The sequence below is a fragment of the Myotis myotis genome, unplaced genomic scaffold, assembly GCF_014108235.1.
Source record: "Myotis myotis isolate mMyoMyo1 unplaced genomic scaffold, mMyoMyo1.p scaffold_m19_p_4, whole genome shotgun sequence".
In the NCBI taxonomy this organism is placed as follows: domain Eukaryota; kingdom Metazoa; phylum Chordata; class Mammalia; order Chiroptera; family Vespertilionidae; genus Myotis; species Myotis myotis.
The window spans coordinates 31,900,240-31,927,573 of record NW_023416346.1 but is presented as its reverse complement, the minus strand read 5'-3'; the positions used below and the strand labels follow the sequence as shown (position 1 = coordinate 31,927,573).

General features: G+C 39.2%; 1 protein-coding gene across 7 annotated transcripts in view; it reads right to left on the bottom strand.

Moving 5' to 3' along the window:
* The window catches only part of ENOX2 (ecto-NOX disulfide-thiol exchanger 2), a 305,751-nt gene that overhangs the window by 50,864 nt on the left and 227,553 nt on the right, over positions 1 to 27,334 (bottom strand). For 6 of the 7 annotated variants that reach the window (XM_036304704.1, XM_036304706.1, XM_036304703.1 and 3 more), the window contains 2 exons: positions 19,438 to 19,572; positions 8,593 to 8,748 (listed from right to left, as the gene is read on the bottom strand). In XM_036304704.1, the coding sequence (XP_036160597.1) occupies positions 8,593 to 8,748; positions 19,438 to 19,572 (291 nt within the window). Of the gene's footprint in view, positions 1 to 8,592; positions 8,749 to 19,437; positions 19,573 to 26,183; positions 26,347 to 27,334 lie in introns of those variants that run through there. The other variant, XM_036304707.1, reaches the window with a different exon arrangement.

Genomic DNA, 27,334 nt, shown 5'->3' with positions numbered 1-27,334 from the left:
ATAAACCTGCTTAATGAGACGATGTTCTCTCTGCTTTAAAAAAAAAAAAGGGCTTCCTACTCACTCATTTTATATATGAAGCCTGTTGTGTCTTTCAGCTCCTTATTGCTATTTATATGTTTCAAAGCATTTTCCAAGCAAAATCCCACAGCTGATAGTCCCCAATACAAAGCATGATGGTCAAAGGTTTTTCTAGTGTTGCTTTTGGGTGTGCAAGGATTTATTTTGTGTAATCCGTTCTTTCCACTTAGCTCTTAACAATAATTCTTCCAGCTCAAGATTTGGAGAGCTCAACAACCAGTGATTACAGCTCACATATAAAAATAAATGAGTCTCACTTATGGATTAAGTCCAGGCCCCCACCTGGCTTTTATCCAAGTTAGCATGCAGGTGATTTTGGAGCTTCCTTGGGTATCAGCATCTCTACCTTTGTCCTTTTGCTACCGCTGTCTGTCTTATCAGTGTGGCTCAGAATAATCACGCTCTCATGATGTTCTCTTTCCCTCTGCTGAGTCAATAAAAGGGGAGAGAGATCCAGGGAACTTACAAAGTTTCTGTTAATTTTTAAAACGTCAATAATTTTAAGAACTCACTGTATTGGTTTCTTGATCCATATGAGAAATTTAAAGGGAAAAAGAAGATAACCTAGTGAGCAGGAATCTGCAATGTCTTAGTCATGGACACTGGAGAGGTTATAGTTTTAATCAAAAGGGGAAGATGAAGTCCAGAATCTCTTGAGACTTATGCTTCTTAGTTTTTAAGAACTGGAAAGGATTCTAGGTATCACACTTCCAGTGATTCTCAATTCTGGCAGCACATTAGAATCAAGTTGGGAGTCAAACAAAGAAACATACAAAAATGCTTAGGCCCCACTCTAATGAATCTGATGCAATTAGCCTGTAATTCAGCCTGTGTATTATTTTTTTAAAGCTCCTCAGGCAAGTCTAATAAGTAGCTAGGATTAAAATACACTGACTTGGTCGAAAATCTTATTACAGAACAAAAATCTTAGCTGAGTGAGGTGGAGTGACTCATTCAGGGTCAACAACTTAGATAGAATGATAAAGAGCATGAACTTGGAGCAGGCAAACCTGGATTTAAACCTTAATTTAATTACCCACTGTTTGTATGACCATGGGAGAACCTCTGAGACCTCATTTTTCATCTCTAAAATAAGGATACCTTATAAGGTTTATTGTAGGATAATTGATAATCTACTTCTATATTACATGTGGTACAATGCCTAGCACTTGATAGGTTCCAAAAAAATAGTAGTTACTATAGTGTTATTATTATTTATTATTATAGAACCCATGTTTCCTAATTACCAATCTGGGGCTTCCTAAAGCCCTACCACAAGTCTGGAGTAGAGTGGTAGCTAAGACCTGGACTTCTAAACTCACAGCTCCTTGCTTTATCCAGATCTTTAGAATTCCTGCAAGGGACTCAGCCCTCGCAGCCCCCTGCCCCCCCCTCCACCGCCCCACTGGTCATTCTGTCGTTCTGGAAGGTCATTCCACAGTCGGGTCTAATTAGCACATTAACTCTTTATTATATAGAATGAGTTTGCTTAGTTAGGTCTACCTTTAGATTTGTTGAGAGGCTCTAAGGAATATCTGTTTGCTGCTGTGGTTACATGTAACACTGCAAATACAAAGGCTCTTTTCCTTGAATACATTGGTGGGATTTAAAAATTCTGTGATGGCCTGGCCTGCATTGACTCAGTGACTGAGCGTTAACCTAAGAACCAGGAGGTCACAGTTCAATTTCCAGTCAGAGCACATGCTCAGGTTGTGGGCTTGATCCCCCAGTGTGGGGCATGCAGGAGGCAGTTGATCAATGATTCTCCCTTATCATTGATGTTTCTAACTCTCTCTCTCTCTCTGAAATCAATAAAAAATATTTTAAAAAATAAAAATTCTGATGAAGTTATCACCTATTTAGATGCTATGATTATTCTGTGGTGACTGTCTGCTAAGTAAATGGGCATAAAGGTTACTAAGAGTAGTGTCAAGAATGCTGGGGATTTATTTATTTTCATTGTGTAAATGTAGAAAGCCTCTTTGATAGCATTTGCTGAGATTTAGGTGTATGCCACCAAGCAAGGCAACAGGCTGTACTATCTTCCTTAATAGACAGTTCATTAATTAACAGCTCAAAGCACTTTGTTGTCTGGCCCTGATTTTCTAATCCCACTGAAATACAGTGATCTGGGCATAGCAATGATAACTCCATAGGAGAGCAAATTCCAAGTGCTAAGCTATTAATCAGGTAATGTGATAAGCTCTTGTAAGACCCCAATCACCACTCTGGATGGAAAAGAAAACTTCCATGTAAAAAGATTCCAGATAGCTGTGAGTATAAAGAGCTATAATTTCTGGTAATAGAAAAGGAGGAGCTTCTAACAACTCTAATTACAACTAAGCACTCACTTTGTTGAGCTGTGAGGCAATTAGCACTAAGATCAGAGTCACTGCTGATATTTGAGGCAAGAAGCAGCACAGAGGACCTATAAACTACTTGCATCTTGCTTTTCAAAGGAGCATCACAGATCACTCAACTGGTTTGCCAGAATTTACATACTATAAACTTTTAAGTAGATTTTATTAGGGTAGCCCCAAATTGAAGGCCCCCTAGATAATTAGCAGGGGTCAGATATATTTTAATGTAATCCCAACTGATTGGAAATAACCAGAAGGCTGGTAAATCTTTATTAATGCTCAATTTACCCACTTCCTCAAAATTTTTTAATAAAACCCATTCCTAGAAACCAAAATGAATGAGATAGGCCTGTTTTAAGATGGTAAAATGAAAATAATTGCTCTTTCCTGGCTTCTGGGTGCTTTCCCACATGCTGGGACACAGATACAAAGTGATATTCCACTATGTATTCCACATGAACTATTATTTCACAGCAGACTCAAAATGTAACCTTATCCATACAGAACATCTATCAGCTGGAGTAAAAACTCTTGGCAAAATTGAGTTTTCTGGAGAGATGGTGCTGCCCTCTTATTCCACCAAATGAAAACTGCTAATTGAGAATGCAGTAAATCTCTGATAGCCACCCTTGGGGGGTGGTGGTGGTGGAAGTAACTATGTTTCAGAAAGCTTTCTTTTGCTATATCTCTGACTTCTGGAAATCAGGGGATTTTGCTTCTAGCACAATGGGGTACTCAGTCACCATTTATCTTTAGAAGATTGGTTCACAGTCAGCTCCAGTTTGACCCATCACATTTTTAGACCAGAACTGATTTTGCCTAGTCCAGATCAGAGGGCTTAAGTTACTTACCCAAGATCTCATGGTGATTTAGTGGTGGATATCTGAGATATGAAAGCAGGACTGTGTCACTTCAGGGTATATACTGTACTGCCTGCTCCAATGAAGGTATAAAGCTCTATGTGCTACCTACCAACTTCCTCTTGCATTTCCCAGTACATTTTTAGGGGTTTTTGCTTAGGTGAATAATTATTGTCGTGGCTACATTTTTAATGTCAAGAATCATATTTTTAGATCTAGATGAAACCTTGGAAGTATCTAGGTCAGGGGTGGGCAAACTTTTTGACTCGAGGGCCACAATGGGTTCTTAAACTGGACCGGAGGGCCGGAACAAAAGCATGGATGGAGTGTTTGTGTGAACTAATATAAATTCAAAGTAAACATCATTACATAAAAGGGTACGGTCTTTTACTTCAATAGTTTTATTCATTTCAAACGGGCCGGATCTGGCCCTTGGGCCGTAGTTTGCCCACGGCTGATCTAGGTTAATGAAACACAGTATCCTCACTTCACAGACAAGGAAACTTAGGCCCAGGGAGGTTTTACGACAAGCCCAAGATTTGGTGACAGAGCTGGGAGTAGAACACAATTCTCTTGAATTTTAACCTGGTAGATTGTCCACTAATATATAATACCATTTTTTGCACATGTGATGTATATTCACCTAGAAAAGTCTAGTGGTCAGTTGGATATATGTGTCTGAAGCTCAGAAGAAAAATATGGACTGAAAATATAGATTTGGAAATTGTCAGCATGTGGGGTAATTATTCCAGGCTTTCTTGGTTTTCTTTCTAGGCCTCTGACCTATCCTTTTGTACCCATCCATACATCCAACCATCCATTACTCTAGAAATATTTATTGAACACCTACTATACGTTAGATACTTTTCTAACTGCTAGGAATACATTAGTGGAAAAACAGACAAATATACCTACCTTTGTGGAATTTACATTCTATAAATTACATAGTTTGTTAAACGATAAGTGTTACGTAAAAAATAGAGAGGGTAAGTAGGATTGGGAGTGTGGTAGGGAGGGTTGCATTTTTAAGTAGGTTGTCAGAGTCACTGACAAAGAGACAGTTGAACAAATACTTGAAGAAAGTGAGTTAGTAATGCAGCTATTTAGGGGAAGAGTATTTCAGGTAGAGGGAAGAGCCAGTTCAAAGACCCCGTAATAGAAGATTGCCTGGTGTGTTTATGGAATAGCATGGGGGTCAATATAAATGTAACTGAGTGACGGGCAGGAGAGTAGTAGGAGACAAAGTCAAAGAGATACTATGAGAGGGAGGAAATATCATAAAGGGTCTTCTAATGCATTACATTGACTTTAGCTTTTATTATGAGTAAAATAGGGAGCTATTAAAAGGTTTTCAGTAGAGGAGGGGCATGATCTGACTCAGGCTTTTAAAAGGACTACTCTGCTTAATCTCTTGATAATAGACTGTGAGGGGCAAGAGTGAAAGAGAAAAACAATAAGGAGGTTATTGCAATAGTTCAGAAAAATGTATAGTTGTATATATAAACGGGGTCATAGTAATGGTTATTTTGAGGATAGAATTCTAGATTTACCTATATAAATTTGAAGGTAGATCTGATAGAGTTTTCTAACAGATTAAATATGGTGTGTGAGGAAAATAAAGTAGGTAAGGATGACCTTTAAGTTTTAACCTGAGACACTGAAAGAGCTGCCACTATCTGAGATGGAGAACGATACTAGTGGAAATGGTTTGAGGAGGAAGATTAGGAGTTTCATTTTGAACATATTAAGTTGAGATGTATACTTGACATCTAAGTGGAGATAATAGGTAGGCAGTTGAATATAAATTTGGGGTTCAGAGACAAGGTCTGAGCTAAACATATAATTTAGGGTCACTGGCATATAGATGGTTTTGCAGCCATGAGATTGGATGAGATAATCAAAGGTATGAGTGTAGCTAGAGAACAGGTTCAAGGCTGAGCCATGAGGCTCTCTCCAATGATAAAAAGGCAGGGAGAACAGAAGGATAGGCAAAGGAGACTGCGAAGAACAAATCAGTGTGGTGGGAGGAGAACCAATAGTTTTCCTGGAAGCCAAGTGAAGAAAGTGTATCAATGAGTAAGGAGTAATCAACTGCATCATATATGGCTATTAGGTCAGTTAGGAAGAGAATTGAGAATTAACCCCTGGCTTTAGTATTGTTAGGTCACCAGTGCCTTTAAACAAGGGATATTTTGACAGAGGTGTGGAGAAAAAGCATAAATGAAGAAGACTTAAGAGAGAAGAGATAAATTGAAAAGATAAAAGTCTTTTGAGGACTTTGCTGCTAAGGGATGTACATAAGCAAACTATTCTTGCTCCTTTAAATTTTGAGATGTTGCGATTCCTCAGGGTGCTCTGTTTGGTTGTCTTCCTTCTTGATCTATATAATCTCTCTGGCTGTCTCATTCAGTTTTACACTTTCAAATGACCTAATTTTTCAAGAAAGATGAAGGGGTCACTAGCACTAAATAGAGCAGAGATAAAGGAATTTAAGGACTAAAAAGTATGTATTGGATTTAGCACCCAATATTTAAATGGAAATGCATTGGAGTGATGAATGATTAATGTTTTATTTTCAGTACATTCCACATGAAAATGTTTTAGGAGAGGGTAGACTTGGATTTGGGCTGGAGAGGAGTGTGAGATCAGGAAGCAGTTGAACTTAGCTAAAGAATGGGTAAGTGGCAAGTAGAAATGATGGATTGAAGACAGTCACATGAAGCAGAACAGTGAAAGGCTTTTGGAGTCAAGTTGGACTCTGAATTTGTAGTTAGTGGGAACCCCAGGACTTTTAGAATTCTGTATATGTGACAAGCACCTGGATAAAGTATTAGGTGGGAGAGAGGGGAAGGAATTGATGCTAAATATACTTTCTAATGAAGCAACAAGACAGAAGCAGATTAAATGGGTTCATAAACAGCCACTATATCACATGACCTTATTGCTGAGAGGGCTGTTAACAAAAATGGCACTTTTGCTATTATTTTAGGCTTCTGCATTAGTATTTTCCCCAATTAAACTAAGTGCCCTTTTAAACAAAATTCAAGCTCTAGAAAGGAAACAGAACACGAGTTTACATTAAGCAGTGTCAGAAATGTTATTTTTTGAATCCAATTCCAAAGCCATGTTTTTTCCCAGAAGCCACCACTTTACTCATACTAAATGCCCTGTGAGCATCCTTAAAAAAACCTGAAGAACTAAAGGATTGAGTCCTGAAGGTAAAATGCGTCCCTCTTGCTCTGTGGTCCTTCCAACTCAGAAGTGAGAAGGCAAATCTGTAGGTGGGAAAGTATAAATGTGTTTGAGAGCTGTCTGTTTCCTTTGATAGAGACTATCAAAAGTTAGAGCCCCTTTAAGCCATATATTTCTACATTCATTTAGAGGCTCAACAAGGAAGTTTATGTGTTATACACGAGGTATCTGTGCTATTTTTGAAATTCAGGAACTGAACATACTGCAAAGTAATCCCTTGTACCCAATATAAATATTACAGAGTATGAGCCATCTTGTTAGATTAGACTTGATTAAGACTATGGAAGCCTAGTGCAGGCTGGTAATGTGATAAATGAATGATTAAGCCAGTAGGGCTCTACTTTTATATAAGCAGGAGGTTTTAACACTGTAATGCCTAAAGTCATGGCTTTTGAAGTAAAAAAAATGTAGTATCAGGGATGCACAGCTTTCTCTATTCTAAAAGCAACAAGTAGAAGAAAGGGAAAAAAGTCCATTGCCCATTTGTTGGGACAGTGGCACTAAGAGTAAGAGACAAGGGTACAACAATGCCACTCATTCACCAAGGCACTAAACACAAATCCAGAAATGGCCAAATGAGCTGGTGTACTAGGGCCATCTTATTCTCCATTTCCTAATTCTCCTGTGACATGCTAATTATTCTCCTAATTCAGTCCTCTGAGATGTTGGACTCCTAAATTTCTTATTGGTCTGGAAGGAATACCCTGCTGACAAGTTCAAAGATTGGAAGAAGGTATAAGAACATTTTTCACTAGCAAGAAGGGTCAAGATGATTTGTTCAACCAACTCTGACCGATTCTAAAATCCTCTCAGTTCTGAGCAGACCATACTAAGTAGAATCTGGGTCCCTGCCAAGGCCTGATTCCATGATTAACTGGTTCCTATGTAAGGTGGGAAATAAAATAGTTGTCTGAAGTCACATGTGAAAGGTTCATGTTTATTGTGTTAGGCAAGTTCATTTGATCTATGGCCTAGACTCTTGAGTGTGTCCCTTAACAAACAGTTTTTTAGAAAAGATTTTTATTGATTTTTGGAGAGAGAGGAAGGGAGATAGACAGGGAGAAACATCAATGCGAGAGCCTGCAACCTGGGCATGTGACATGACCAGGAATCTAACTGGCAGGCTTTTCGTGCACGGGATAATGCTCTACCAACTGAGCCACAACAGCCAGGGCCCTTGGCAAACAATTTTAATCTCTTAGCACTATAGTGGTGACTCTCTTAAGTAGGCCACCCAGTATCACTAGAACTGTGGGAAAAGCTTTAAGAAGGCTTGGGTTATGTGAAGATGTAGCTTTTGATCATTTAAAGTAAATAAAACCCCAAATAGATCTGGAAAAATGATTGAGTCAATTATTACTGCAGCTACATTTAAACTGAAAAATGGCCACCATATCTTTGAAGATGTTTTTAAGAGTCTAAAGAGAAACCTATTAATTACTGGCAAGACAGCCATCTAAATCATTTCCACATGAACTGCATTGACTGAATAGCTGCAAGTAGTTTGACTCAGTCTCAATATTCCTCTTTGCCCTCACAGTAAGTTGAACCTGACCTCACTGCCTACTGTAGTCCATCAATTGAATAGCTGTAGTTTGAGTGATGTGTGAATAGCTCATAGCAGTGGAGGATCTTTAGCACCAAATTTACATTCTTATGTGCCTCAGGTAGGCTTAGAACACACTATGTTTCTGCCATCACCAGAATGTAAGTCAGTTATGAAAAGGAAAGACTGCAAATGACAGTGTTGAGCAATCTGTGTCAGGTGCCTCTTTCTGTATCAACACACTAGAATCCCTTACTAGATGACATTAAAAATACACTTTATCATTTGTACTGCCACCAGCACACAGAAATCTACTGCTCTGAGCATAAAATTCAGCCTTTCCTAGTAAGAGAAAATTTTCCTGTCTTCAATTTTCTAGGTGAAGCTTCTGTACATACATCTATGAATCCCTTGGATATTCTTTTGAAAAAGAAAAAGGTGTTCCTAGACAAGAAAACACAATGATTTGTGTGGGAAAAAAGTAGAATATTACTTGGATTCGGAGGGAAAAGTGTGCAGCTTTTACAGTGTATGATCTCTTTTACTACTGGCATATCTGGTGGAATTGGAGGAGGTACTATTCCCAAGCCAGGCATCATTGGAGTTATTGGTGGAATTCCGGTCATGATTCCAAGAGCAGGATCAAAGTCTAAAAAAGGAGAATAAAGAAAGAACAATAAATGACACCAGGAAAAGTCAAGTGGATGCAGAATGTTAACTTATAAGCTTCATACCAAAGATCTCTCTAACACAGAGGCAGAATATTTAAGAAAACATGATATTAGCACCAGGTCTTAAATACTGTATTACAGTATACCTGTGCATTTTCCTTTTGGGATGGGGTTTTTTGGTTATATTTAATTAGTGCCTATTTGTCTCTAGATCTCATTTTGACATCCAAGGCCTTTAATAATATAACTGTGTCTTGTCTATTGGTCTTGCCTTCCACTGGTTTCCAACACACACCCTCTGCTCCATTCACACAAGGCTTCTTACTGTCCCTTGTAACACTCCAGAGCTTTCTGCAGTATAGCAAGGTGTTAAGAGCACACAGTTTTGGGGATCAGGCAGACCTGGGTCCTAGCTCTACCATATGTTTAGCAGAATGAATAGTTTGAACCTCCATTTCCTCTTTTGCAAAACAGGGTTAATTCTGTCTACCTTATAGGGAGTTGTGAGGACTAAATAAAATGATGAATGTAATGTGCTTAACATAATGCATAGCACAAAATGCTCAATAAAGAACTATTTTATATGCTATTCTTCATGTTGATATCCCTGTGTGGAATCATTTGAGCCTCCTTAAATTCTACCCATGCCCACAGGCCTGGCTTAAAACCCAACCTCCTTAAATAACCATTTACAGATAATCCTGGTTCATTTTTAACTCTATGTCTAAAATCTATTTGTTCTACACATGTTGCCACTGAATTTTATTTTATACCATCCTTTGTTTCATTCAAAGATGCTCCTAGGATGTATGGGGGTCCCCAATCAAATATTTTTTGTGGGGCCTGTCTATATACAAAATTTGATTCACTCCAAAACAGCATCAACACTATTCTGTTGGCACAATCTCATGTGATACTATTAAAGAAATACCATACCAGGCAGCTGGAGTGATTTACTTGCCAGGCTACTCTCCTGGAACCAAGACTCTGGGAGGACCTCATAGGCATGAATTCTGAGGCTCCTTGGGGGCATCTAGATGACTACAAATGTTGGATAGAGGGTTGGAGAGTACCTCCAAGAGGAGATATGGGAACTGTTGCTATGTAGGTTCATTTTGCGATTGGGGCTCCTTGCTTAGATGATACTTCAAGTCCTGGTCAGTTCTAGGCACTGGAGGGGAACTTAGAAAATTTCAAGAAAGGTGCTTCTTTCTATAAAAAAACAAAAAACAAAAAAACAAAAAACCCACACAGGACCTGACCTAGACTTGGGGCACTTACCCTCATGGCACTACTTGCCTGGTCAATGCTCATTACTGGAAGGGGACTTAGAAAATATCAAGACAGGCATTCCAAAGAACGAAGTCCCCTAAGGTGTGGGCCCAGGGCAGGGGCCCCACTTGCCTGGGTTTAAAGGTGGTATTTCACTGTTTACATTTTGTCTCTATATCCAAATGCAAGTTATTCACGAGAAGGGCATGCATTTTACCTCTTTATTGTCCCATCTCTCAACCCTGCTCTCTGCTACAGAATGCACAGTGGACTGCAAACTATTACATAGAGTAGGGGCAGTTGCATTAGCAGTAGTAGGTCCCATGCCTAAAAACTTGACTCTGCTCAACACACAGGTCCGAGGAACAATGCCTGTAAGCATGACCCTAAGGTGGCTCTGAATCCCTGGGTGCCTCTCTAAGATTTTGAAGGAAGTAGATCTAAGTAGTGGGAAGAATCTGTGGTTCTTACAAAAGCAGAACTTCAGGTACAATGGTCCCAATGTGAGGGAGTCTTGTGATTAGACAGATAGGGGGTAGGGGGTGACACATGGGTATCCCCCATTGCAAGCCAGCCCAAGAGAGTTTAGGCATTCCTCATCCACTCACATGTCTGCCATGCTGAGAGGTCAAGACCCTAGACATGTATGGTATGCAAAAATTTTCTTCTAAGAGTAAATATTATTTTTCTGAAAACAAATTTACTTTTAGCCCTCATATGTCACCTCACCCAACATACATGTGTGTACACACACACTCCTTCCCTTCTTCCCTGTGGCTTTTATATCCCTACTTTTCTCCACATACTAGTTATGTGACCTTGAGGCAGGTTTCCTAATATCTGTGTGCCTCCATTTCCTTTTTTTTTTTTTTTTTTGTAAAAGTGGGGATAAACAATGAGGTTTATCTCAAAGAATAAAAGGACAGAACAGATAAGAAAACTTCTGGCATGATAGGTGTTAGTCCTGATAGGTAACTTTCCTTCTTGTCATTCAAAGAATGCATATATACAGGAATAAATTCACTTATCCAGGCATTCATTCCCACAGTCCTCAAACATTTGTGATAGCCCATATTTCAGGCTCTAGGCCAATGGAGACGGGGGTTCAGGTCTTCCTTTTCATTTTGGAGAACTTAAGGCCCCTGACACTCTATTCCTGTGCTATGGAATATGAACGCTGAAAATTTCATTCATTATGTATAAGATTTTGGAAAAACTGTTAAATTACTTCACCCATTTACAAACTGTTAATTTTCAGTAGGAAAAGATTAGATTACATTGTGTGCCAACTAAACAATCCCATCTATTTTTCCCTCCTACTGAAATGTTTGTCTTCCTTTTATTGTCCTGCCTGCCTCCTCATTGTTATTCATATAGCTCTGTCACTCACAGCTCTACCTTACCACAGATTACAGAAACATCAGTTCATTAAACAAGTTCTGCCACTTTGACTGAGAAAGAAATGCCTATCTCCATGTACTGTCTACTAATAAATGGAGACAAACAAAAAACAAATACACAGGATAAATATAACTTTCGACTAATGTACTCACCCCTCTGCTGTTTGGTATGATTACATTAATATTTTATGACATTCATTTAAAAGCAAATGTATTCATGACATATGGCCAAAGCCAGAGTAGATAAACTCCCTTTCTTCCTTGTGTTCAATATCCCAAGAGTTCCACAGACCACACTGCCTGGCAGGGCTTGTCAGAGGGCAAGTTGTATATGACATTTCAAAAGTTCCTAACACATTACTTATTTTCTTTATTTTCAACCATTAAGCAGCAGAGAATACGCGAATTTCCAATGCCAACTAAGAAAATAGCCATTTAAAATCATGGGTCTTTTATAAGCATTGAAAGAACCTGAGAAATCAAAGTAGTCCAACAATTTAAAACACCTTGGGAACAGAACACCAGAGAAATTCTCTTCCTTTTCCAGGTCTCTGACCTGGCTTGAGGAGTACTATCAGCAAGTACTTAGTACTACCACTTATGTAAGGAATTTAATCTTCTGAAGGAGATTTGAAATCACTTTATAAAATGTTGTGGAAAAGGCCAAGATGTATTCCTTCAAATCACAATAAATACCCTGTTCTGTTTTGCTTTTACCATTTCTTTTTCTAGCACCCTTTCCACAATGCTTTCTTGACTTGGCACAGTCATTGGTGGCAGTGTCATAAGATGTTGGTTTGTACTCCCTTTTCTGAATTGTGCACTTCCCCAAATCCCAGCTTACTGGAAATGCTGCAAATGCTGTGTGTTAGTTGGGCTAGCTAGTTCCTCAGAGTTAAAATCATGTAATGTTTCAGTGTAGCCTTAAGTCTTTGTGCTGGCTAGCGACTTGTACTTACTCAGCCTAGAGTAGTTACCTGGCAACATTATCAGCCTCCATTCTCTGTACACATCTGAGCTAGGGAGTTACAAAGAGTCAAATGTCATTTCTATGCTGCAGTTCAGTCATCCATTTGTCCATCCATTCAATATTTTGATGCCACACCCTCTACCAGGTGTTGGGTTTGGAGAAATGAGTAAGACAAAATCCTTGACCTCATAGTTTAGTTTGGAAAAAGTCAAGCAAACAGTTGCAATGTTGTATCATCAATAAATACCATCAATATAATTGTTTATTGGGTGCTTACAAGGTGTTAAGCATTGTGCTAAGTATTTTATATAATCTCCACTCCAAAAGACCTGTGAGATAGGTATTCTTCTTTTTTTCATTTTATAGATAAAGAAACATGGGCTCAGAGGGGTTTAGTTACTTGCCCAAGGTTTCACAGACAGTAAGGGGCAGACCAAAGATTCAAAGTCAGGTTAGTCTAACTCTGATGCTCTTAACCACTGCAATGCCACTCAATGTACTATGACAATTGTTTTAATAAATTAATTTAATTGCAGGTATAAGGTGAAGCAGATGTGCTGCAAAAACATGGCAGATGAGTAACAAAATACTTCTATATAATTAATTTCCCTAGAGCCACTGTATTGAGCAATTGTTGTCATTGTACTATTGATCTGTGGACTGGCCAGTTGGAACAATGCCAGATGATTGACACTGTACTAGATGTATAAAGGTTACTGATGTCTATAAAACACTAGTGACCCTAGAGGTTGCCCATTTTTGATGCTTGACAATGATAACAGACAGGCTAGTTTTGTAGTCCAACCCTTGATATTTTCTGGCAGGCCAGTTCACTCTGGCTTTCTTCTTGTAGAGAGCAACCTCCTCTTCTGTGGCAGGGGTGGGGGATGGTATCCACAATTTTGCTAACCATTAATTGAGTGTGTATGAATTTATTACACTGCTTTGCTTTTTCAGAACTAGACCCTGAAGGCCCTCCATACCCTCAGAAAAGCACTGCCTGCACTCCTCATCATCCAAGTCTTCCCAGGTCCATAATGGCATTTCCGACATTTTTGGTACTCCAGAGAGCCTTCGAACACCAAGAGGTAGTTTACACTCACAGTAAACCACTGAACTGTAACCATAGATTAATCTAAAATAAGTGTTCTGAATAGGATCTAATTGAGCTATTTTATAAAAATTATGATTTCAATTCAGGTATACATTTCCAAGACATTATTGCTATTTCTTTAGAGTTGCTACAAAATTCACTGGAAAATTAAAAATTATGCCTGGGTATCGAGATATTTTAACTCACTACAGTCCTGATTGCCTCCTCTCTATGCAGATCCTTAACAAGATTTTCAGGCAGTCAACCTGAAGAGAGAACACAGATTTCTAAGGATAGCTTGGCTGAGCTGCAAGATGACCTTGGACTTATCATCAGCCCTTTTGGAAATAGAGCATAAGTTTCCAAATTTTGCACAATGAGACTCAAAATCTACCAGCAACTATCCTGCTTCTCCAGAAGGTCATAAAAACCTTTGTTTCAGACCAGCTGAAAAGTTGACGTAGGACCTGGCTCATGTAACAAGGTAGCTAACTGAGCTTGGGTATGCCCTCAGTAATTATTCCCAATAAAATTTTTTGAGATAAAAATATTAGAATTTATAACGGACCAAACTCTGGACTAATTCGGTGGGGGTGGGGAGAGACTGATCTAAATTACTAGGTTTTTTTTAAAAGACAGCAAAGTATTACTATTTTCAAAATATATATTAATTCAAAGTACCTATTAAATGTTAGCAAGTAGAGTTCTTGCTAGGATTGTTTACATGAACAGACAAGGAACATGTGTAATTAACAGCATTATTTTGCTACAATGAACTTGGTTCTTAAATTCGGAAGGAGTTCTGCCTTAAATGTCTTTCTCATCTCCCTCTCCTCCCCCAACACTTATCTCTACCTGTCAAATCCTACTCATTTTTCAATGGTCATCTCAGTGTCACTTTGCCTGTGAAAACAACTCACTGGAATTAATTACTCCCTCCTATGTGTTCTCATAATATTGTATCTAGAATTTGATTTTCATATGCTTGCTTATTCTCTCACTCCTCCCCAAACCAAACTTTTATTTTACTATATGCCAGTTTCTGTGCTAGTGACTAAGAACACAGAGATGAAAACAAAACAAAACAAAACAAAACAAAATTCTCATTAACTACTATGGAAGACCTCACATTACAATGAAGGCTAGAATGCTTGGACCATGAATCTCCTTGGGGCTTGAGGGGGCAGGTGTGGGATGGAGGGGGTCAATGGGTAAAAAAGGGGCATATATAATACTTTCAACAATAAAAATAAGTTTTTTTTTTTTTTAAAGAACTGCCTTCTTAAGAAGTACAATGCTCATAGAAGGGCAGGGTCTTGCTCTGGGAATAAGTTCTATAAGTACTTATTTTCCAACATCTCTCATTATGGAGGAGGCATAGTCAATACAGTAGAAACACATAATGAGGGACTCTTTTCCTCCTGGGTCTTCACAAGCTCCACATTTGAATGCTAAGGATAATTTAATTGAGGGAAAAATAAAGGAAGCAACATGAAATATTCAAAGGGTACCCCTTAATTGGTCTATCCTTGGGTTTAGCTGGTATGATGGGCAGAACAATGATTCTTAAACAGAAGGCTTAACATTTTTTGGTGCATCTTTCCATGTGAAATCTAACATTAGTCTTATTTGACTAGCTTGGAAAAGGAAACATCCTTTCAGGAAAGAAAGCCAGTAGCCAGAGGAGACCTCCTAATCTGCCATCATTGTGGATTAACTTTATTGAACAGCAGCTGTACAAAACACCATTTTCGATGAAAGGAAGCTCCACACCACACCCTAGAGATGGTTTGTCTCTGCTCCCCATTCAATGAATATAATAAGCCAGACATTATTCTGATGTCAACTATGAGTCTAAGAGACTCAGCATCCATGTTAATATGGATTTGAGCTCTGGGGGAAGACAAGGAAGCTTATCTATCATTTGTTTTAATCAAGGCCAAAAGACTTTTCTATTATTACAGATAGGCCAGAGAAGACATGACAAAGAAAAGTCTACTGGCTCAATAGGAAATCTCCCAAGGGACAGAAAAATAGCTGAATTACGGGGCCATCAATGGTGACCTCAGGGAACAATTCCATGTGGCTCATTGCAGCTTTTTCCATTTTAAGGAATTTTGATGGGTAGGAAGAGAATTGGGGAGATGTTTTATCCTGTTCAGTTGTTAAAACATCCTATCCTATCTAATAAAAGAGAAACATGGTAATTAGCCATACCTCTGCTACCCTTCCCATTGGGTAATCAGGCGATATGCAAATTAACTGCCAGCCAAGATGGCGGCCGGCAGCCAGGCAGCTGGAAGCTAACATGAGGCTTGCTTGCTTCAGTGACGGAGGACGCCAACGTTCCCCGCCTGCCGCTGCCGGCCTCTGAGCTTGCAGTTTGAAACATTGTTACAAATATAGAAGCTAAACAAAACCCCAGAAACCTGCTTTCAGCCAGCTGGGATCTCAGAGCTGGAGTTGAAACAGTGTTTCGATTATAGAACCCAAACAAACCAGATACCTGCTTTCAGCAGCCGAGGCCTAAGAGCTGGAGCCAAGCCTCAGAGCTAAAGCTGGCCCAGAATTAAAAAAAAAAAGAAAAAAAGGAGCGGTTGGGAGCTTCAGTCACCCGCCAGCCTGAAAATAGCCCTCAGCCCCTCACCCAGACTGGCCAGGCACCCCAGTGGGGACCCCCACCCTGAAGGATGTGTGACCAACTGCAAACAGCCATCATCCCCTCATCCAGGTGGCCAGGCACTCCAGTGGGGACCCCCAACCTGATCCAGGACACCTTTCAGGGCAAACCAGCCGGCCCCCACCTGTGCACCAGGCCTCTATCCTATATAGTAAAAGGGTAATATGCCTCCCAGCACCGGATCAGCGAGCCGTGAGGCCTCCCGGCACCAGGATCAGCGTGACAGGGGGCAGCGCCCAAACCCCCTGATCGCCCTGCGGCTCTGTGTGTGACAGGGGGCGGGGCCACAAGCTCCCTATCCGCCCTGCTCTGTTTGTGACAGGGGAAGGTGCCCCAACCCCCTGATCAGCCCTGCTCTGTGCCTGATAGCAGGGAGCTCCCCAACCCCCTGATCACCCTGAGGCTCTGTGTGTGACAGGCTGCGGTGCCCCAGCCCCCTGATCGGCCCTGCTCTGTGTGTGACAGGGTGCGGCGCCCCACCCCCCTGATCGGCCCTGCTGTATGACGGGGTAGAGCCATAACCTCCCCATCGGCCCTGCTGAGTGTGACAGTGGCAGCGCCCCAACCCCCTGATCGGCCCTGCTCTGTGGGTGATAGAGGGCGAAGCCCCAACCGCCCCCCACGGGCCCTGCTCTGTGTATGACGGGGTAGAGCCATAACCTCCCCATCGGCTTTGCCCTGAGTGTGACAGGGTGCGGCGCCCCAAACCCCTGATCCGCCCTGCTCTGTGTGTGACAGGGGGCGGTGCCCCAACTCCCCTATCGGCCCTACTCTGTTAGTGACAGGGGGGAGCTCCTCAACCCCCTGATGGGCCCTGCTCTGTGCGTGACAGGAGGGAGCTCCCCAACCTCCTGATCGACCCTGCTCTGTATGTGACAGGGGGTGGCCCGCAACCTCCCCATCGACCCTGCCTTGAGTGTGACAGGGGGCGGTGCTCCAACCCCCTAATCGGCCCTACCCTGTGCGTGACTGAGGGTGGCATCGCAACCTCCTGATCTGCCCTGCTCTGTGCATGACAGGGGGCAGCGCCCCAACTCCCCAATCGGCCTTGCTCTGAGCCCAACCAGGGGCTGCACCTAGGGATTGGGCCTGCCCTCTGCCATCCGGGAGCAGGCCTAAGCCAGCAGGTCGTTATCTCCCGAGGGGTCCCAGACTGCGAGAGGGCACAGGCCAGGCTGAGGGACCCCCCTCCCCCACCGAGTGCACAAATTTTTGTGCACCGGGCCTCTAGTTACTTAATAAAGATTGCAGGGACCCTGTTCCCCAGAATTTGGCAAGAAGAAAGGTAGGCAGTAGTGGAGTATGGTGCCAATTTTCCATTTCTTAGAAACCACCACATTTATAGGGAATAGTCATTAGCACTGTCAGACATACACTGTTCTCTTCACCTGCCATTATCCAGTGCTTCTCCAGGGGGGAAAAATGCACTGCTGCATTCATTATACTTTACTGTTATTAAGAATACAAATGAGCCATAATTCAACTTTTTGTGAGCTATATATCACATGTGAACTTAAAACATAGACAAATTCATTGAGAGACTACTGTGAGCCAGACATCATTCTAAGACTTTACATGTATTAACTCATTAATCCTCATAACAACACTGTGACAAAGGGGTTATTATTATCTCTATTTTATAGATAAGGAAACTGAGACATAGAGAGGTAACTTCTAAAAGTTACACAGCTACTTAATGGCAAAGCAGGGATTTACTTGAACCTACACAGTATAGATTCAGAGCCCATGTTCTAATATTGGTAAAACTGTCTTCCTAAAATAATACAGAGAGGAGAAAAATGAGTTCGCACATACCTCAAGTGATTTTATGTGTGGCTTTACAAAGCATGTCCCAGTCTAGTCTAGCTATATTGCCACATGTACTTTTAAGACAAGAAGGACACTACTGAACTAAATATCAATATTTTTAAGACCAGGTTTTCAAGAAGTCAGTAAGTTTTCCTGAAGCATATCATAGCTCAAAGGTCACTGGATCACAAGGTTGAAGGGTATGCTGAGAAGCCATTTCTTCATAGTCCTTAAGAAAACAAGATGTTAACAAAGGGGGCTAGTCACCTACAGCTCATGGTATGAATTATAGTTTGATGAAACAGTTCTTTGCCTCTGCTACATATAGAATCCAAGCTCCTTTTATTTCTCCACCCATTTCTCGTGCACATATTTTTTCGTTATGTTTGGCTGCTTTTATACCTGTTTCAAAGCTTTCAATGTAATCATGTTTCTTAATTTATTATGAAGATTATTATGTATCATTGTTGCCTATCCTACCTTACCCTCATTATAACCTACAAGAATTCAATATCTAGTCTGGAATTGTGAAGTTATTTTTGGGGGGATGGGAGTTGCTAACTATATAACCAAATGGCACAACAAAGTGGTATCACTCTAGACCTGTTTCTCAGCTTTTCTGTGCTTATGAATAACCTGGCGAATATGTTAAAATGCAGCTTCTGAGTCAGTATGTCTGGGCTGGGGCCTGAGATTCCGGATTCGCAACAACTCCCCGGTTATGCAGAGCACATTTTGAGTAGCAAGGTCCTAGACTGGCCTGATCCTGTCATGCTTTAAAGTAGGAACATAATTAAATGAATCTGGGAAGATTAATATTTAGGATGTTTACAAAGCATGCCAGGTTTCCTGAGATGGCAATTCCCTAATAAATGTCTTCACAAATCCATTTCAATGGTCAATTGCTCTGACAGTCCAGGAATAGTTTTTGTGTGTCTAAACTATAAACCCTTCAGGTACTGGGCATTTTTTTTTCTGATTTCATCTTTATTGGAGATAGATTTAGGGACACCATGACCATTCTCTTATGGGTTAACTTGTTTAAAAAAATATGAAAAGTTACCAAATGTTTCTTTCCTTCCTTTTAGGAATCAAATTTTTGGGATGTCTCAGTCAGTTCTTATTCCAGCTCCATGTTTATTTGCCTCCTCTAAGAAATCCATATATTTAGAGAAGTTGTATAATCCCTTGCCAAATCCTGTTGTTTAAATGTTCAATGAGCATGCCATGCCTCAGATATACCCCCAACTTGCTCATAGGTCAATAGGGAGTACACTAGTTAACTACTGGCCACTCAGCCTTGATAAAGCTCATGTTACAAAAAATGCACACTCTAGGCAGAATCTAGTAAATGTCAACATCAAAACAAAGTGTCATACTGTTATATTTATGACCACATGGTCAATAAAAAGAAACACTTGCGAGGTGATTAAAATAGCATACCAGGTAAAATTGGTTGTCCAGCAATTCCCAGTGGTGCCATTCCGAGGTTATTCATTGCTGTGGCCCATGCAGTTGGATCAGACATAGGTAGTGTCATTGCAGTGGAATCCATGTTCACAGTTCTATTATTATCACCTAAAAAGAAATGACAAGCAAAATAATTTGTTGTATTACGGTTTCACTGTCTAGATTACTTATCAATGTACACTCTGGAAAACTGTTTACAGAAATTGATCATGGAAAAATGGTGGGTAAGGCCTTAATTCCAGCTCTTTACAAGAGTTAAAATATGTAATACTCTTTGTAATACTTTAAGCAATAAAACAAAATTAAAAAAAGAGTTAAAACAATGTAGCTTGAACTGGCAGAAGTCATAGAATCTAAAAACAGTTTACCAGATGGCATTTTAGTGTGTTTCTTTCTCTTTTCTCCTCTCTCCTCTCTTCACTCCCTCTATCCCTCTTTCTCTTTCCTTCTTTCCTCCTGTTTTTTTTTTTTTTTTTTAAATAAAGACTTTTTTAAGAGCAGTTTTAGGTTCACAGCAAAATTGAAGGGAAGGTACAGGAATTTCACATATAACCCTTACTCCCACATATATATAACTGTCCCCATTATCAACACCCTCCACCAGAGTGGTATACTGGTTACAACCGATGAACCTATATTGACACATAATAATTACCCATAAGCACTACAGGGTTCACACTGATGTACAGTCTCTGGGTTTGGACAAATGTTCATCATCATAAGTATAATACAGAATATTTTCACTTCCCTAAAAATCCTCTGCTTATCCATTCTTCCCCACCCCGGCAACCATTGATCTTTTTCACTGTCCCCATAGTTTTGCCTTTTCTAGAATGTCATATTGTTGGAATGGTGCAGTATATAGCCTTTCCAGATAGGCTTTTTCAACTTAATAATACACATTTAAGATTCCTCCATGTCTTTTCATGGCTTGATAGCTCATTTCTTTTTAGTGTTGAATAATATTCCATTTCTGGATATATCATATTTTATTTATCCATTAATCTCCTGAAGAACATTGTGGTTGCTTCCAAGTTTTGGCAATTATGAATAAAACTGCTGTAAACATTTGTGTGCATGTTTTTAGGTGGGCATAAATTTTCAACTCCTTTGGGTAAATACGAAGCAGCACAATCACTAGATCATGTGGTAAGAGCATGTTTAGTTTTATAAAAAACTGTCAGCCTTTCTTCCAAAGTAGCCATACCATTTTGCATGTCCACCAGCAACAAATGAGAATTCCTGCTGCTCCATATTCTCACCAGTATTTAGTGTCAGTGTTCTGAATTTTGGACATTCTTATAGGTATGCAGTGGTAACTCATTTTAATTTGCATTTCCCTGATGACATATGATGTGGAGCATCTTTTCATATGCTTATTTTCCATCTGTATATCTTCTTTGGTGAGGTGTCTATTAAAGTCTTTGGCCAGTTTTTAATCAGGCTGTATTTTTTTTTATCGTTGAGTTTTAGGAGTTCTTTGTATAATTTAGATAACAGTCTTTTGTCAGATGTGTATATTGCAAATATTTTCTCCCATTATGTGGCTTGTTTTTTCATTCTCTTTCATGGAGAAAAATATTTAACTTTGATTAATTCCATCTTATCAATTATTTCTTGATGGTGTATCTAAAAAGTCATCACCATATCTATGGCCACCTAGATTTTATCCTCTGTTATCTTCCAGGAGTTTTATAATTTTGTGTTTTACATTTAGGTCTTCAATCCACTTTGAATTAATTTTTGTGAAGGGTGTAAGGTCTGTGTCTAAATTATTTTATTTTGCATGTGGATGTCCAGTTGTTTAGTAGTATTTGTTGAAAATACTATTTTTACTTAACTGTATTGCATTTGATCCTTTGTCAAAGGTCAGATGACTATTTCTGGAGGTCTGTTTCTGGGTGCTATATTCTGTTTCATTGACCTATTTATTCCTTCACTAATCCCACAATGTCTTGATAAGTGTAACTTTGTAGTAAAATTTGAAGTTCGGTAGTATCTTCAAATTTTGGACATTCTTATAGGTATGGACAGTTTTGACAGTATTCCAAGTTTGTTCTTCTTCAATACTGTGTTAGCCATTATGCGTCTTTTGTCCCTCCATACAAATTTCAGAATCAATTTATTGATATCTACAAATTAACTTGTTTGGATTTTGATTAAAATTATATTGAATCAGTTAGGAAGAAATGGCATATTGCCAATATGGAGTCCTCCTACCCACGAATATTAAATATCTCTCTGTTTGATTTTCATATGCTTGCTTATTCTCTCATTCCTCCCCAAATCAAACTTTGATTTTACAATATGGCAGTTTCTGTGCTAGTGACTAAGAACACAGAGATGAAAACAAACAAACAAAAAAACCTCATTAACTACTATTGAAGAACTCACAATACAACGAGAGAGATGGCATATAAACAACCAATACAAATTATTGAATAAGTGCTGTAATAAAACTATGAGTAAAGTGCTTTGGGAACAGAGGAGTAATTAAATCTGCTGGAATGGGTTTGGATGTATGTGTTTGGGGTTGGAGGTGGGTAGGTGGAGGAGATGAGGAATGCCAGGAAAGCCTAGACTGGCAAAGAATCATTTGGAATGAATCTTTAAGGAGCAATAGGATTTTCCTCTAGGTAGTGAACAGAGGATTAGTGTTGCAGTGCATTTCCGGAAGCAAGAACAACTAAACATTTATCATCGACTACCTTGAATTATAATTATTGGATACATGTCTCTCTTCTGCTAGCCTGCCTGCTCCTTTAGATTCTTGTAATTCTTTGTATTTCTGTGGTGTTGATTGTTAGTTCTTCTCTTTTGCTTATGATTTTATTTAGATCAAGGACTGGGTATTGGGCATTTTTCTTCTCCCATTTATTGGTTCAGTGTCTGGTATACAGTAGGTAGTCAAGAAATATTTGAATAAATGAATAAAGAAAATCAACTTACATTAATTTGGGGCACATAAGCAATCTATGCAACAAAACTCATTGATTATTTGTGTACCTTTTTATAATGATAAATTGTCCTAAAAGGAATGGTATAATTGCTAAACTGATTCTCTCTCTAGGACAACTGAATTTACAGGTAGGAATTTACTTAGAGTCATAACCAGGAATAGATTCACCCAACTAATAATTCAGTTTAATATCATTAGCTATAATATTTTTCTCATAGACATAGCCATACATATAAGCAAACTTGTAAATTTTTACTTTCAAAGAGAAATCCCAGGTGATCATCTCTGGAAGCAATCTAGACTTAAGAAGGTTTGCACTAACAAAACATGCTATGTTAAACATCTGTTTGGAATCATCAATTAACGGTGGAAAAGTTAAGTCCTGGCCTGATTCACTTTCCAGACTAAAAATGGACATCTAGCAATTTATTTAAGTGTTTGATAAAAGTATTTCCATGTCATTAAATGAAGAGATTTCTCTTATTCCCATGAGTTTTACACTCACTGTCAGTAGCCAAGAATATTCAGAAGGTAAGTGCTAGTGGTTGATAAATGGTCTTCAAAATACCTCACTGAAGTCTGAAGAAAATATTCTGCTATCCAGGTTCTCTTATTTAACTTGTGTGGTAACCCCTCAAGAGATCACAGGTTCTAGAGTGGTTGTGAATAAGTGCCTTCTAGGTAAGTTGACTGAAGATATGGCACTTTGGAACAAAAGTTCATTAGCACCAAAATAATAAAAGATGTGGAAATGATCATCCATTTTATGTTGGTATCACTCCATAACTATTAAATCCCTTCCACTCCATTGTTTATGCTTAACTGATTAACCAGGCAATTACTGTCAAAGTTATTTGATCTTAAAGAACACACACACACACACACACACAGACACACACACACACACACACACACACACACACAATGTTTCCTTTATTTCCTTTGAAACAAGTTTAGACATTTAAACAATATTCTGGGAATTGCCTAGGGGCTGGGGAAAATGAAAATGTATCGATTTTAGAATGGTTAAAAAGTAAATGAATTCTTTAAAAATAATTCTAAATAATACATCAGTCATTTTCAAGACAGGACCAAATTGGAAATACATCTAAATTAAAGAACAATCATCCTGAATAACCAACTAAAGACCAGCTGAATTGTGGCTGGGTAGCTCAGTTAGAGAATCATCCTGATATGCCAAAGTTGTGGGTTTGATCTCTAATCTGGGCATATATAAGAAGCAACCAATGAATGCATAAATAAGTGGAACAAAAAATTGATTAGATGTTTCTACTTCTCTCTATTTCTCAAGTCAATAAATAAAAATTTAAGAGAAAAAAAAAAAAAGACTAGCTGAAGAGGAGTTTTATAACCAAGGATTTACAGAAGAAGCCACATGGAGATTATCAAGAAGGGCAGAGATGTGAAAAGGGCTGGCCCCACTTCCATGGGAAGCGGCTGAGGTTTCAAAGGGATATCTCACCTACAGGGGAGTTACCTCTGAAAAGTGTGGAGCCTAAACCCCATATCAGGCTCCCCAGCCAAGAGGACCAGAGCTGGGAAGAGGTGCCTAGATAACATCTGTCTGTAAAAAGCAGTGGGGTTTCTGTCCACTAAAGAGACATGGAATCCACTGGAGACACATGCATCCTCTTGAAGGGCCAATGTAAAAAATCTCCTTCACAGTCACTCATTCTGGACTCCAGCAGAGAGAGAGGGTGGTGTGGACTAGAATTACCTGAGGAGAGTCTAAAAGAGCTATATGAAATGGAGGCAAGTGATTTATCAGATATTCAGTTCAAAGTAATGGTAATAAGGATGCTCATGCAACTTAGTGAGAACTACAACAGCATGAAAAATTACATGGAAACCATGATAAAGAACCAGTCAGAAATGAAGAACACCATATGTGACAATAATACACATGAAGGAATGAAAAGTAGCTTGGATGAAGCAGAGGATCTAATCAGTGATTTGGAAGACTAGGTAGGAAAAAACCACCCAATCAGTGCAGCAAAAAGAAAAAAAGGATGAAAAAGAATGAGGACAGTTTAAGGGCATTTTGGGACAACATGAGACTTAACAATATCCACATAATAGGGTTACCAGAAGGAGAAGAGAGAGAATAAGGGATCAAGAATTTATTTGAAGAAATAATGACTGAAAACTTTCCTAACCTGGTGAAGGAAAAAGACATACAAGTCCAGGAAGCGCAGAGTCCCAAACAAGACGGACTCAAAGAGTCCCACCCCAAGACACTTCATAATTAAAGTGGCAAAGTTAAAAACAAAGAGAGAATCTCAAAAGCAGCAAGATAAAAGCAGCGAATTACAGTGGAACCTCAGTTCACAAACTTAATTCATTCTGGAAGGCTGTTTAAGAGTGATTTGTTTGAAAACTGAATTATTTTTCCCCCATTAGGAAAAAATGTATATTGAATTAATCTGTTCCAGACCCTCAAATGATTCTGTGTTTTAACCTTTCTTATTTACAGTACACATCTAGTGTACTGTTTAATCTATACATAAATACTTTAAAAACAAAAGGACATGAAATGTAAATGAAAATTTGAAAAAAAGAAAATGAAGTGAACACTAAAAAATGGAAATTTATGTACATACTAAAACTTATCTATAATGTTGAGAACTATTGATGACTGATTATGGAGAGGAAGGATAGAGGGATGGAAGGATGTTATTGTTTGGAAGGGGAGTCCTCTTCCATAAAAATGTCAGGTAGCTGTTTTTCTGGGGTTATTTCTCTCTTTTGTCTGTACTGCACTAGAACTTGTTTCAGGTTCACTAGGCCTCTGTCTTACTAAAAACCTATCCATTGATGTTTGTTTTGCCTGCATTTTAACACCTGCCTGAAATGAAAAACTGCATTGTCATTGAACAAGTTTATCACACAGTTCACTGCTTCGTTGTCAAGGTGATATTCTCAACAAAAGTTTGCATTTCTCTTCCTTTCCCATACATTTCTTTGATTAGTAAAGTAGGAATATCCTCCCTTTCCTCCTCCTCCTTTGAAGAGAGCTTCTCAGCTGCCATCTGTTGTTGCTCCCACTGAAGGTCTTAGAGTTCTGTGGTGGTCATTTCAGTGTTGTGGTCCTCCATGAATTCCTCCACATCATCATCATCCACCTCCAAGCACCTAGACTTGCCCAGAAACACAATATCCTCAATATGAGACACAGGCTCATACTCAAAACCCTCAAAGTCTCTTTCAGCCACAGACTCAGGCCACAATTTCTTTCAGGTTGAATGCATGGTCCTGGAAGATGCTTCCCCCATGCTTTGACTACGAGCCTCAAGCAAGTGAGGATATTTAAATATTCCTTCCAGAATTCCCTGAGGGTTAAATTAGTTTCAGAGGTCATCTCAAAACACCTCTCTTTTGTAGATATTCTTAAAGTTAGAAATGACTTGCTGGTCTATGGGCTGGATGAGAGGAATTGTGTTAGGTGGTAAGAACCTAACAGTGATGAAGCTATACTCCTCCACCAACTCGGCCTCCGAGCCTGGAGGTGGGCAGGAGCAGTGTCCATTACAAGAAGTGCCCTGACTGACAGTTGTTTTTCCTGGAAGTATTTCTTCATACTTGGGCAAATACTTCAATAAAACATTGCCTGGCTACCCAAGCTTTGATATTAGCCCTTCAAATCACATTTAACTTGTTCCAAGATATTATTTTTCTTGAAAAGTTGTGGGTTTTCAGAATGGTAGATGAGTAGAAGATTCAATTTAAAGTCCCCACTCACATTTCCACACAACAATGACATCAGCCTGTCCTTCACTGGCTTGTATCCTGGCAATGACTTCTCCTCCTGTGTGACATAGGACCTCTTTGGCATTTTCTTCCAGAAGATGTCTTACTCATCACAACTGAACACTTGTTGGGGAAAAAAATCCCTTGGCCTCTATGTAGTTTTGACATTCTATAACAAAATAATCAGCAGGTACTTTGTTAGAACTGGCAGCATCCCTATGCTTCATTACATTATGAATGTCACTCCTTTTTCTTAAATTTATAGAACCACCCCCTACTAGCCTTAATCAAATCATTTTTAGCACTCATTCCAGGGGTGTCATTCAGGGGGCCAGCATGCAACACTTTTGCTATTTCATATATCATTGCATCTGAAATGCTATCACCAGTTAACTGCTTTTCATCTATCCAAATCAACAATTTTTCTATCTCTTCAATTGCTTTTGATAATTGCTTTGTGAGCTCTTTCAGAGCCTTAGCAGCATAGGCATTTTTGATGGTCTCTTTATATTTTAAAATTGTGCTAATCATCAATTTTGCCATGCCATACTCAGTTGCCAGAGCAGACACATGAACAATTCTGTCATACTTGGCGATTATTTATTTTTTAAGCTCTATCATTGTTCTTACAACTTTTCTTTTCACTTTGCTGCTATCACCAACTTCCTTAGGACACATTGTGACTTACTATACAAATTTATTAATAATAAGCAGCAACAAAAGCAAAAAAAGAGAAAATATACACAACACAATTTCCTGAGATATTAACAATATAAGGTTTAGAGGTAAACGAACTCATACTCATGCATTCACTCCTTTGTTTGTCACCTGAAAGATGCATCACTGATAACATGGGTATCAGCATGAAAGGTTTGTCGGATTGAGAACTGAAGTTTTGTTCAACAACCATTTTTTCCATGAAAAACTTGGTCAAGACCAGAACTGTTTGAATGGGAGATGTTGCAGAACTGAGGTTTGATTCTACTTACAAGGGAGCTCCCACAATACAGCCAGGTGACTTCGCAACAGAAACATTTCAGGCCAAAATGAATTAGCATGAAATGTTAAAAGTGATGAAAAGCAAGGACCTACAACCAAGACTACTTTACCCAGCAAGGCTATCATTTAAAATTGAAGGAGAAA